Source organism: Sinocyclocheilus grahami, unplaced genomic scaffold, assembly GCF_001515645.1.
Source record: "Sinocyclocheilus grahami isolate Dianchi unplaced genomic scaffold, SAMN03320097.WGS_v1.1 scaffold747.1, whole genome shotgun sequence".
In the NCBI taxonomy this organism is placed as follows: Eukaryota; Metazoa; Chordata; class Actinopteri; order Cypriniformes; family Cyprinidae; genus Sinocyclocheilus; species Sinocyclocheilus grahami.
The window spans coordinates 544,159-556,334 of NW_015505926.1; the positions used below are offsets into that span (position 1 = coordinate 544,159).

At 35.9% G+C, this 12,176-nt stretch overlaps 2 protein-coding genes across 3 annotated transcripts; both read right to left on the reverse strand.

The window, feature by feature from the left end:
• Positions 1 to 4,073: 4,073 nt before the first annotated feature.
• LOC107560907 (3-hydroxyacyl-CoA dehydrogenase type-2-like) lies at positions 4,074 to 5,965 on the reverse strand. Its single transcript, XM_016245197.1, has 2 exons — positions 5,841 to 5,965; positions 4,074 to 4,365 (listed from the first exon to the last, which is right to left on the reverse strand). The coding sequence occupies exons 1-2, from the start codon at positions 5,902 to 5,904 to the stop codon at positions 4,175 to 4,177; spliced, it is 255 nt and encodes an 84-aa protein (XP_016100683.1). The 5' UTR covers positions 5,905 to 5,965; the 3' UTR covers positions 4,074 to 4,174.
• A 438-nt stretch (positions 5,966 to 6,403) lies between these two features.
• LOC107560905 (3-hydroxyacyl-CoA dehydrogenase type-2-like) lies at positions 6,404 to 10,225 on the reverse strand. 2 transcript variants are annotated; one of them, XM_016245195.1, is made up of 6 exons: positions 10,164 to 10,225; positions 9,577 to 9,741; positions 9,276 to 9,440; positions 8,917 to 9,045; positions 8,303 to 8,411; positions 6,404 to 6,826 (listed from the first exon to the last, which is right to left on the reverse strand). In XM_016245195.1, the coding sequence occupies exons 1-6, from the start codon at positions 10,185 to 10,187 to the stop codon at positions 6,636 to 6,638; spliced, it is 783 nt and encodes a 260-aa protein (XP_016100681.1). In that variant the 5' UTR covers positions 10,188 to 10,225; the 3' UTR covers positions 6,404 to 6,635. The 2 variants fall into 2 exon arrangements, with proteins under 2 accessions (XP_016100681.1, XP_016100682.1); XM_016245196.1 differs by lacking the exon at positions 10,164 to 10,225 and adding an exon at positions 10,046 to 10,115.
• Between the last annotated feature and the right edge of the window lie 1,951 nt (positions 10,226 to 12,176).

The window sequence follows — 12,176 nt, forward strand, 5'->3', positions numbered from 1 at the left end:
TAAGTTTCACATGATGCTTCATAAATCATTAGCTGGTCAAGAAACATTTTCATATTATCGATGTTAAAACAGTTGTGCAGCTTAATATTTTTATGGAACCGGTGATGCTTTTTTCAAGGTGTTTTTTAACCTCTCAACTGTCACCCATATGAGTTTACTTCACTATATATTACAAATGAATCCTAATCTAATCATGACAAACTATATATCGTTGGAAAGGTCTATTTTACCACAGTTTTTTTGGGTGGTTTTTTTGTTACAAATTATGTAGGAACAGTAATAGAAAAAATATCTACATAATAACAGGAGTTCTGACCTTTGTCACAAAAAGTCTTATATATAAATTAAAACCTCAAAATTCGTCATGTGAAAACCATTTTAAAATCGGACATTGCATTATCATGGAAATTAGTACTTCAAAATCATATTACAAAACGTATTTGTTCATGAATTAAAACAAGTTTGGATAGTGCATTTTATGCAGTATATATTCATTATAATGCCATATAGATTTTTTTTCTCACAAAGACTGCATTTATTTGCTCTAAAATACCGTCAAAACAGTAATATTGTAAAATATCACCATTACTGATAACTGTTTTCTATTGTAATATATTTTATTATGTTCAAAAATAGGGGTGACAGTTAAAGGGTTCAATTAAAATACAAATATTTTTAACATCATGAACATAAATGTAATTACTGTCACTTTCGATCAATTTAATGATTCATTGCTGAATGAAAGTATTAATTTCTTACTGACTAAACTTTTGAGCAGTAGTGTTAATATATTGCATGAATTTTTAGGACCATTATGATATCATTGAGTTCATTTCTCTCCAAATTCCCATTAACAATGCAAAAACTCTCATTCCCAGTATTATGTTCTCATACTGTCATGTGGAAATAACCTATCATTTAAATTCCAAAATTGTAATAATCAGTTACACTTGTGTGTGTATTTTCCTGAAAGCATTATGGTATTAGAAGAGAAAATTTGATGTATTGTCACTACAAAAAATAGATAAATAAAAAAATCCCTCTGACCTTTAAATAGGCTTCATTAAATCAAACGTTTTTTCCCCCTTGTTTTCTGAGGGTTACCCATCTGCACACAATATCACTGATAAACTGCTGATATCTCACTGATATATCTGAAGACGTGCATATGCATGTTTATTTTGTTATTGAAGAAAATGGGTCGGTCTGGCTGACCCAGATAAATGACAACCAGCTCAAATTCTTGCCTCCTTATTTCTGCATCTGTCCTCCTCTTCAACAGAGTCTCAGCCTATATCCCTTGTTTTTTCTTTAGACTTTTAGACTTCAAGGAGCACACAGCAGGCTAGACATGAATTCTTGGGGATCTACACTGCTAAAATCAACATGAAGCACTGTCTTTTCTATATCTTGAGGGATTTCCGAGACCGCTTGTTATCCAAATGATGCATGTTCATGCTGTCGATGCACGTGTTTTTAAACGCCAATCAGGTTATCGCATGCTTGTGCCGTCTGCCCTCTAGAGGTTCAGCATAAAGCGGTCTTGTGTTCTGATTACACCCAAACTCTCATATTTACACACTCCGGGGGGATTGAATTATCCCGAGCACATTAATAATGCATATTGATGAATCGGTCTGTTAGTGTGCTCTGGAGTTGCTTTGGGAACAAGCACCAGGACATCTCTTTCCTACACCCCTCAGTCTTTAACCTTGCCTTCACACAGCCTCTGTTTGTCCTCTGCGGAAGCCACAGCTCCATTGTTAATAGTGAAAGTAATTTTCCTGAGTGCAGAGATCTATGGGATGACAGCAAGTGTCCATCAAAGCTGTCCTAACTCACGGCCCCCTGATAGATGCATGACATGATGGAGCAGACATTGGGCAACACATCAGAGTGAAGTGAGACAACACAGTGACACTCAATAACCATCAGCCATGATTCAAACCACTCGCCTCAACCTGATGTTTGATCTAACATCTGTTTCACTGCACACTCCACAAATGTATGTTTGACCCATTCCATATGGTTTGAAATGTCAGCTACTCAGAGTGTGCAGTAAATAGTAGATAAAACTGAAAAACATAAGAAATAATTATTTACATTTACATTTAGTCATTTAGCAGACGCTTTTATCCAAAGCGACTTACAATTGGGGAAATAATAATAAAACAGTAATAATAAAAATTGGAAAATTGGCTGTCAGGAAACACGAATCATCCTTGCATGTTTCAGAACCAAATGGTAACTGTGAGAATTGTTAACCTCTGAAGTGTAATCGTGCTAACATGGTCTGTGTAGATTTTAGGGTGAATTGAAATAAATGAAACTGAGATTACAGTGGAACTGCCACCCTGTGCACAGAAATCAATCTGTGTGTGTGTGTGTGTGTGTAAAGTAGATTTACAAACATCAATCTGGGCTTACTTTAATTATGCAATCTGTTCAGTAACGGATTTAGCAGGACTTTTGTGCACAGCTGCCAATATTTTCCAGTTTTACTTTTTTTGGCTGGTGATGAGTCTTGCATGCTGTTTAAGTAGTTGTATATTTAAGCCATGATTTAATACTTAAAAAAGCCACAACGATCTACAGATATAATTCTTTATCTGAAAGATATACAGAATTTTGTCTAACTTATCTAAAATAGCATTTACAAGTCTTTTTAATCCTGTTGCAATAAAGATCTTTGACCTTGTCAGTCAGCATAAATCACATGCAAGTTGTATGAGCTTCCTGTCCAGATTGTCAAAATAAGCTCAGTTCTGCCCTCTGTTGATCTAGTTCTTCACGCTGACACAAAATGCTTGTAATTTATCTTTAAAAAAAAGAGATGTAAATGCAAATAAATCATTCTCCATTTAGAAGAGGGTCACTTTACAGCAAAGGAAAAAGAAAATAATTTTTGAGTATCATATAGAGCAGTGATTCTTTTTTTTAGAGCAGTAAATCTTTTCTGTAGTCAGTTTGTGTAGGCCTAGTATCTTTTTTTTACTTGAATGCTACTGTTAAATTTTCTGTAGCTGAAAATAATTAAAATTATATTGTATTTTACCATTTGTTTGTAGTTTGCCGTTTTGTTCTTATTTTTAATGACAAAGTTATTCAACTGAAATAACTATATTGAGATATATTGTTATTGTGAAATAAAATGCAAGGATGGAAAAAAAAAAAAAAAAAAGGCTCATACTAAATAAATATACCAAAATGTGAAAATTTTCACCATCAGAATCTTACAAAGCAAATGAGAGCAAAAATAACTTTTATTTGGCTTTATCTTTTTAGCTAACTTGTGTTGCAAATAGTTCTATACACAAAGCATAACACTCACACTGGCAACAATTCAAATTTTAAATTGCAAGTAATGTTTTTTTTTTAAATTCACATTCTGTCATTTATTATTCCATTTTGGTAAATTATCCAGATAACTTAGTCTGGTATTGTACTGAAGTCATAATTTGTGACAACACTTAGCAGTAGATTTCATTTGAATTGTATGAATAATATTTAAAATTTGAATAATTTTAAGTCATGCTGAGGCCCCCTAGTGGGTCCCAGACACCTGGTTGAGAACCACTGATATAATAGTGATAAGTCAGTACAGTGGCAAATCCAAAACATTTCATATTGATCATCTTTCCTGAAGCTGTATTTAGTTCACTGCGGTGATCCATGAGCACTGCATAACTCATTCTGTTATGTTTTATATATTTTATTTTACACAAAAAGATATGTGGATACCAGAGACATTGTTTGCATGACTCCTGTACAACTTTATGATTGTATAAATGCATTTACTATGGAGACACTTCAGTCATTAGTACCTCAGAGGCACAGAAGTGCAGTCAGTATATAAATACAAGACAGACTCTACAAGATATCCACTCATGGGAGTGGTAGCACTTCCTCTCAGATACAAAGTATCTTAACTTTACGCTGAAAATGCTTAGTAAGTTTAGTTCTTCAGTCACAGACCAGTTTTGGATATTTCAACTGGAGTTTCTCCGCTCTGTTTTCTTTTTTCTTTCAGGGTTCCACTCATGGGAGTGGTAGCACTTCCTCTGAGATACAAAGTATCTTAACTTTATGCTGAAAATGCTTAGTTAGTTCTTCAGTCACAGACCAGTTTTGGATATTTCAACTGGAGTTTCTCCGCTCTGTTTTCTTTTTTCTTTCAGGGTTGCATGCGGATGGCTCCGTCCAAGCGAATCACCTCGCCATTGATCATGGGGTTTTCTGCTATTGCAGTCACAAGGTGTGCAAACTCAGCTGGATCTCCCAGACGTGACGGGAAGGGCACCTGTCTGGCCAGGAAGCTTTGCACTTTCTCAGGTAATCCTGCTAGAAGTGGGGTGGAGAACAGACCTGTAGGGAAAGAAAATGGTATGGAGGATATAACTGAAAAGGTCTCAAAAAAAAGGAAAAATACTGTATTAACTGTGTCCAAACAATAGGGAAGTAGAGATGTACCCTGTAAATCGATAAAAATGTGTGACATTTCAAGTTGGTTGAGATGTTAAATGAATCGCGATACAAGTCAGGGTGTGGTTTTATATGAACGTGTCTCTGATGGCAACTGATTACCTTCAGAAAAAGTTTAGAACGTATTTTATTTTCATCTTGCCTCTGTATAATGTGTATTGAAGTAGTGTTTATAAGCACAGCGCTGCTTTGTTTACAGTAGTAACCAAGGAAATGCTGTATCGCTGCTGTTCCATAAGCGCCACCTGCTGTCAGAGAGTGAATTTGCGTTCTCATTCAGTCTGTCTGCTTTTATGTGGTTTTATGTAGCATAATTTCATAAAAGAGTTAAAGAGTTCGATTCTCATGCTAAACATGGCCAAAGTGTCAAAAAACGATTTGAACATATGATGGAGTAATTCTGTGTCAAATACACTCCTCCTGGGTTCGTATAAGTTTCGGAAAGTGTTTTTTCGAGCATGGCCCTTCATGACGACATGAAGGGCGGATTTCCTTGTATGGGCATTTCTCCTGTAAGAGCGAACGGTGACCGGAGCGAGAGTGAGAGCGAGCGGATGGATGTGAGGGAAAGATTACCTTGTTCAGCTTCCCAAAGAACCCAGCGTTACATGAACAGTGGATGCAGTTTGTTTTTCCAGGGCATCAATGGAGTTTCGCAAGTGTTTATTTGTTCCCGTCATTTCGGTGACGAATGTTTTATAAACAAGGCCCAGTCTGGTGCTGGATTTGGAAACATCGTTTGATACTGAAAATGGAGCGGTCCCAGGAATAAAAGATCCCGGTCATGATTCGGAACCGGAGAGGTAAGTGAAACTGCATCAAATTTCTGCGTTTTGTTGGCAATTGGTGTGCAAGTTCTCGTGACTCTTTAGTTCCACCCACGGTGCACCTCCAGGAGCTCAGCTGTTTTCGGAGAGAATCGTAAAGCTGTATCTTTCTTTTATAAATATGATAAAACTAAAGACTCTTTGGAGATATGAAGGATGCAATACTATTCTATATGTACTCAAGTTTAACATGAGATTGGGCAAAGCTGTGTGTTATGTCCCCTTTAAAAAAAAATCCAAGCCAGGAAAGAGCACATGCAAAGCCTTAGTTTAAGTTTTTATATGAATGATTTATTTTATTTGTATTATTTATTTATTTGATTTGGGATTTTTCTAAAATTTCAATTTATTTTTGTTATTGGACAAAAGATATTTCAATTTCACAAAGAAATGTGCAAAAAATAAAATGTGAGAAAATCTGAGTGAATCGTTATATCCCTATCAAACAATGAATTTTCATAGAGCAATGATGGGACACAATGAAAAGCTCATTCCATTTAGAAACAAAATATGCATCTCTGGGACACTGACCTGGGGCAATGGTGACCACACGGATCCCCATTGGTGCAAGGTCTCGAGCAATAGGAAGTGTCATACCCACAATCCCACCTTTAGATGCAGAGTACGCAGCTTGACCCACCTTAAAAAGACAACAAAACACATTACAAAACCTGCAGTGATGCAGTGTCATAAATCTGTAAGGTTAAAGTACACTACTGTTAAAAAGTTTGGGTAAGAGTTGTCTTATTCACACACCAAGGTTTTTTCTTTGATAAAAAAAAACACAGTAAAAACAGTAATTTGGGGAAATATTATTACAATTTAAAATAACTAATTTCTATTTTAGAAATTAGCTATTTTTTTTCTTTTTTAATGTAATTTATGCCTATGAAAGCAGAATTTTCAGCATCATTACTCCAGTCTTCAGTGTCACATGATCCTTCAGAAATCATTCTAATATGCTGCTCGTGAAACATGTATTATTATTATCAGTGAAAAGAAAGTTCATTGAACAGCATTTATTTGAAATAGAAATCTTCTGTAACATCATAAATGCCTTTACTGATCAACGTACAACTTTATGATTGTATAAATGCATTTACTATGGAGACACTTCAGTCATTAGTACCTCAGAGGCACAGAAGTGCAGTCAGTATATAAATACAAGACAGACTCTACAAGATTTCCACTCATGGGAGTGGTAGCACTTCCTCTGAGATACAAAGTATCTTAACTTTATGCTGAAAATGCTTAGTTAGTTCTTCAGTCACAGACCAGTTTTGGATATTTCAACTGGAGTTTCTCCGCTCTGTTTTCTTTTTTCTTTCAGGGTTGCATGCGGATGGCTCCGTCCAAGCGAATCACCTCGCCATTGATCATGGGGTTTTCTGCTATTGCAGTCACAAGGTGTGCAAACTCAGCTGGATCTCCCAGACGTGACGGGAAGGGCACCTGTCTGGCCAGGAAGCTTTGCACTTTCTCAGGTAATCCTGCTAGAAGTGGGGTGGAGAACAGACCTGTAGGGAAAGAAAATGGTATGGAGGATATAACTGAAAAGGTCTCAAAAAAAAAGGAAAAATACTGAATTAACTGTGTTCAAACAATAGGGAAGTAGAGATGTACCCTGTAAATCGATAAAAATGTGTGACAATTCAAGTTGGTTGAGATGTTAAACGAATCGCGATACAATTCAGGGTGTGGTTTTATATGAACGTGTCTCTGATGGCAACTGACTACCTTCAGAAAAAGTTTAGAACGTATTTTATTTTCATCTTGTCTCTGTATAATGTGTATTGAAGTAGTGTTTATAAGCAGAGCGCTGCTTTGTTTACAGTAGTAACCAAGGAAATGCTGTATCGCTGCTGTTCCATAAGCGCCACCTGCTGTCAGAGAGTGAATTTGCATTCTCATTCAGTCTGTCTGCTTTTATGTGGTTTTATGTAGCATAATTTCATAAAAGAGTTAAAGAGTTCGATTCTCATGCTAAACATGGCCAAAGTGTCAAAAAACGATTTGAACATATGATGGAGTAATTCTGTGTCAAATACACTCCTCCTGGGTTCGTATAAGTTTCGGAAAGTGTTTTTTCGAGCATGGCCCTTCATGACGACATGAAGGGCGGATTTCCTTGTATGGGCATTTCTCCTGTAAGAGCGAACGGTGACCGGAGCGAGAGTGAGAGCGAGCGGATGGATGTGAGGGAAAGATTACCTTGTTCAGCTTCCCAAAGAACCCAGCGTTACATGAACAGTGGATGCAGTTTGTTTTTCCAGGGCATCAATGGAGTTTCGCAAGTGTTTATTTGTTCCCGTCATTTCGGTGACGAATGTTTTATAAACAAGGCCCAGTCTGGTGCTGGATTTGGAAACATCGTTTGATACTGAAAATGGAGCGGTCCCAGGAATAAAAGATCCCGGTCATGATTCGGAACCGGAGAGGTAAGTGAAACTGCATCAAATTTCTGCGTTTTGTTGGCAATTGGTGTGCAAGTTCTCGTGACTCTTTAGTTCCACCCACGGTGCACCTCCAGGAGCTCAGCTGTTTTCGGAGAGAATCGTAAAGCTGTATCTTTCTTTTATAAATATGATAAAACTAAAGACTCTTTGGAGATATGAAGGATGCAATACTATTCTATATGTACTCAAGTTTAACATGAGATTGGGCAAAGCTGTGTGTTATGTCCCCTTTAAAAAAAAATCCAAGCCAGGAAAGAGCACATGCAAAGCCTTAGTTTAAGTTTTTATATGAATGATTTATTTTATTTGTATTATTTATTTATTTGATTTGGGATTTTTCTAAAATTTCAATTTATTTTTGTTATTGGACAAAAGATATTTCAATTTCACAAAGAAATGTGCAAAAAATAAAATGTGAGAAAATCTGAGTGAATCGTTATATCCCTATCAAACAATGAATTTTCATAGAGCAATGATGGGACACAATGAAAAGCTCATTCCATTTAGAAACAAAATATGCATCTCTGGGACACTGACCTGGGGCAATGGTGACCACACGGATCCCCATTGGTGCAAGGTCTCGAGCAATAGGAAGTGTCATACCCACAATCCCACCTTTAGATGCAGAGTACGCAGCTTGACCCACCTTAAAAAGACAACAAAACACATTACAAAACCTGCAGTGATGCAGTGTCATAAATCTGTAAGGTTAAAGTACACTACTGTTAAAAAGTTTGGGTAAGAGTTGTCTTATTCACACACCAAGGTTTTTTCTTTGATAAAAAAAAACACAGTAAAAACAGTAATTTGGGGAAATATTATTACAATTTAAAATAACTAATTTCTATTTTAATATTTTAAAATGTAATTTATGCCTATGAAAGCAGAATTTTCAGCATCATTACTCCAGTCTTCAGTGTCACATGATCCTTCAGAAATCATTCTAATATGCTGCTCGTGAAACATGTATTATTATTATCAGTGAAAAGAAAGTTCATTGAACAGCATTTATTTGAAATAGAAATCTTCTGTAACATCATAAATGCCTTTACTGATCAACGTAATGCAGCCTCAGTAAAAGTATTTCTTAAAATAAATAAAAGACATCTTACAGACCCTAAACCTTTGACGTTAGTGTATAGCTGATATACCTGTCCATCATAAGCAGCAACACTGGCTGTGTTGATGATACAGCCTCTGTGTCCATCTGCATCAGGCTCATTCTTTCCCATCTCCCCTACAGCCAGTCTGATCACATTAAAAGTCCCAGCGATGTTCACCTTTAACAGATCAAATTCAAAAAAACATTATAATATATGCAATAACATGGCATTACCTGTCTTCAGATTTCACCTATCTCAAAAGAATGGATGCTTAAGAGAAATAATAGTGATAAACTTTACAGTGAAAAAAGACAGCTGCTATAGGATATTTAAAATAGTCATCATTTGTAGAAATATGAACCAGTGTCATGAGGTTCAGGCAGCACTGTAAATACAGTGAGGCTTACAGTGATAACACGAGTGAAGTCCTCCAGACTGTGAGGAAGGTCCTTCTTAAAGTTGTATGTTTTCACAGCCACAGCTATCCCAGCACAGTTCACCGCCAAGTCCACTTTGCCAAACTTCTCCTTGGCCAAATCCACAGCCGATCTCACATCTGACTCCGACGTGACCTGAATTAAAAAACAAAAACCCAATCAGAATAAACTAACAAATAGTTCATATATTCAAATCAAGCACTGCTCCCTAAAAGAGCAAGAAGAGAAAGGGGAAAATGTCAAAAGGTCATTAACAATAAGTGTCACTCACATCAGTAGGTGCAAATGCACAATGGTCTCCGAGAGCAGCAGCCACCTTGTGTCCATCTGAGCTGGGCAGGTCCAGGATCACAGCGCTGGCCCCCTGACTGATGAGCCGCTCCACAGTGGCTCTGCCCAAACCAGAGGCCCCTCCTGTCACCAGACCTACCATACCCTGCCACACAGTCAGTAAGGTCACACTGGAACACAGCCTGCATGGAGCTTGGTCAGGTTTCATTATACAACAAACACAATTCAGTCATGGCTCAACTGTAATATGCTGCAAAACAATGAGGTTTAAGCCTACAGCACCAGATTTTAAGAATAATGTAATAAGCAAGAGTAAAGCTGGTTAATCGCCATTGTTTCCAATGTTTACATATCTATCAATCACTCTCATAACTGCACAGAAGTTCCCCTGAAGTAGTTAGCGCTGCGGCTACAGCTTCAAAATATGGTGAGAAGAAGTGGAATACAACCACACAACGACGTGCAGACTAAAGCGAGCTGCAAAGCAATCTTGAAATATTGAAGTTCAGGACAGACGACTTTTTTGAGCCAGTACATTTCTATTAATTCATTCAATTTCCCTCTCACCTTGACACTTCTGATGTTCGCCATATTCTCACGCTGTAGCTGCTTGGGTACCAGCGGTGACGTTACTCTGCGGCCCAATCAGAAATACGGGCACGACAGCGCCCTTTACGCCGATTGGCTAGTTAATTTGATTGACAACGTCGTAGGAAGTCGCGCGCCAGTCGGTGATCATTCGGAATTAGCAGCGACCTACATTTAATAGATTGATCCGCTAAAGGTCTCAAAACATTTCTACATCTGATTATTCGATTTGTGCAGTATTTCTCACCTTAATTCTATTGCTGAATAGTCTTTACCTCAAATATTAAATCACGGCATATTGTATTTTCCTCTTGTTTCTAATTTGCAGTTAGAAAAAAATCATAATCCAGAAAGGATTATGTGTTTATGAAACACATGAGAATGAAATTAAATTGTACTCCTGTTTAAAATGTGCTTCTGATTACAGATGTGATTGGGATTACACAAGATTTGTATTTTAAAGACAACCAGTTCAAAGGGAGCATAATTAGCTTTTTGGGTTCAAATAATTTCTTAATATGAAATTCATATGGTATGACAATTAGAGATTAGACTGTACAGAAATTGAAATCGACACACTAATACAAACTATAGGCAATGCTGATGTTGTTAACATTAATAATTTGATAAAGTATAACAATAATAATTTGCATGGTTTGATGTGATATGAGCTAACAGATCTTTTGATTACATCACCATTGATACAAATGGTGATACAAAGGACAAAAAATTCTTTGACCAGTGTTGGGAAGAAAGTTACATGTAACTAAATTACGCAATTTAATAACAAAATTAATGATTAGACTGTACAGAAATTGAAATCGACACACTAATACAAGCTATAGGCAATGCTGATGTTGTTAACATTAATAATTTGATAATAAAGTATAACAATAATAATTTGCATGGTTTGATGTGATATGAGCTAACAGATCTTTTGATTACATCACCATTGATACAAATGGTGATACAAAGGACAAAAAATTCTTTGACCAGTGTTGGGAAGTAAGTTACATGTAACTAAATTACGCAATTTAATAACAAAATTAATGTAATTGTAATCAGTTACAGTTACTGAGAAAAAAATGTGTAAATTAAATTAAAGAAATTTATGAAAATGTTAACAATTACACCGGGGGTAACATCAGAATTTTTTTTTCACACACACACATCCACATATGTACAGGTTTAGAAAACATACAGATTTCTTTCATAAATTGCATTGACTGCTCTAAAATATGAGACAATGTTTCAGGAGTTTAGGACACAGAATAGGACACATGCTCCTTTGATAACTGTTTTATTTCCTATTTGGGATTATGTATATGCTTTATTTTTTAATATTAACTGTTTTTTATTCCAAGGTGTTGATGCTAGTGTTTCCTGTCATAACTATGCAAAGATTTGATTTCAAAAACAGTATCATAGCTATTAAACTATTTCTTGTTATGATTTTAAATCTTAAAGTTACATGTAACTAAATTACGCAATTTAATAACAAAATTAATGTAATTGTAATCAGTTACAGTTACTGAGAAAAAAAATGTGTAATTAAATTAAAGAAATTTATGAAAATGTTAACAATTACACCGGGGGTAACATCAGAATTTTTTTTTCACACACACACATCCACATATGTACAGGTTTAGAAAACATACAGATTTCTTTCATAAATTGCATTGACTGCTCTAAAATATGAGACAATGTTTCAGGAGTTTAGGACACAGAATAGGACACATGCTCCTTTGATAACTGTTTTATTTCCTATTTGGGATTATGTATATGCTTTATTTTTTAATATTAACTGTTTTTTATTCCAAGGTGTTGATGCTAGTGTTTCCTGTCATAACTATGCAAAGATTTGATTTCAAAAACAGTATCATAGCTATTAAACTATTTCTTGTTATGATTTTAAATCTTTATTTAACCTCAGAACGATCACAAAGTGAAAAGAGGTGTTAAAGTCTGATTTTGTGGTGGCTGTGCTATAAC

Bases quoted from the DNA above. Each gene is read 5' to 3' on its own strand.
- LOC107560907 (XM_016245197.1), bottom strand. From the start codon at position 5,904: ATGACACTTCCTATTGCTCGAGACCTTGCACCAATGGGGATCCGTGTG. The intron at 4,366-5,840 runs GTCAGTGTCCCA...CTTTCCCTACAG, and splicing joins TGTGGTCACCATTGCCCCAG to GTCTGTTCTCCACCCCACTT.
- LOC107560905 (XM_016245195.1), bottom strand. From the start codon at position 10,187: ATGGCGAACATCAGAAGTGTCAAG. The intron at 9,742-10,163 runs GTGAGAGGGAAA...ACTGTGTGGCAG, and splicing joins CGAACATCAGAAGTGTCAAG to GGTATGGTAGGTCTGGTGAC. The intron at 6,827-8,302 runs GTCAGTGTCCCA...CTTTCCCTACAG, and splicing joins TGTGGTCACCATTGCCCCAG to GTCTGTTCTCCACCCCACTT.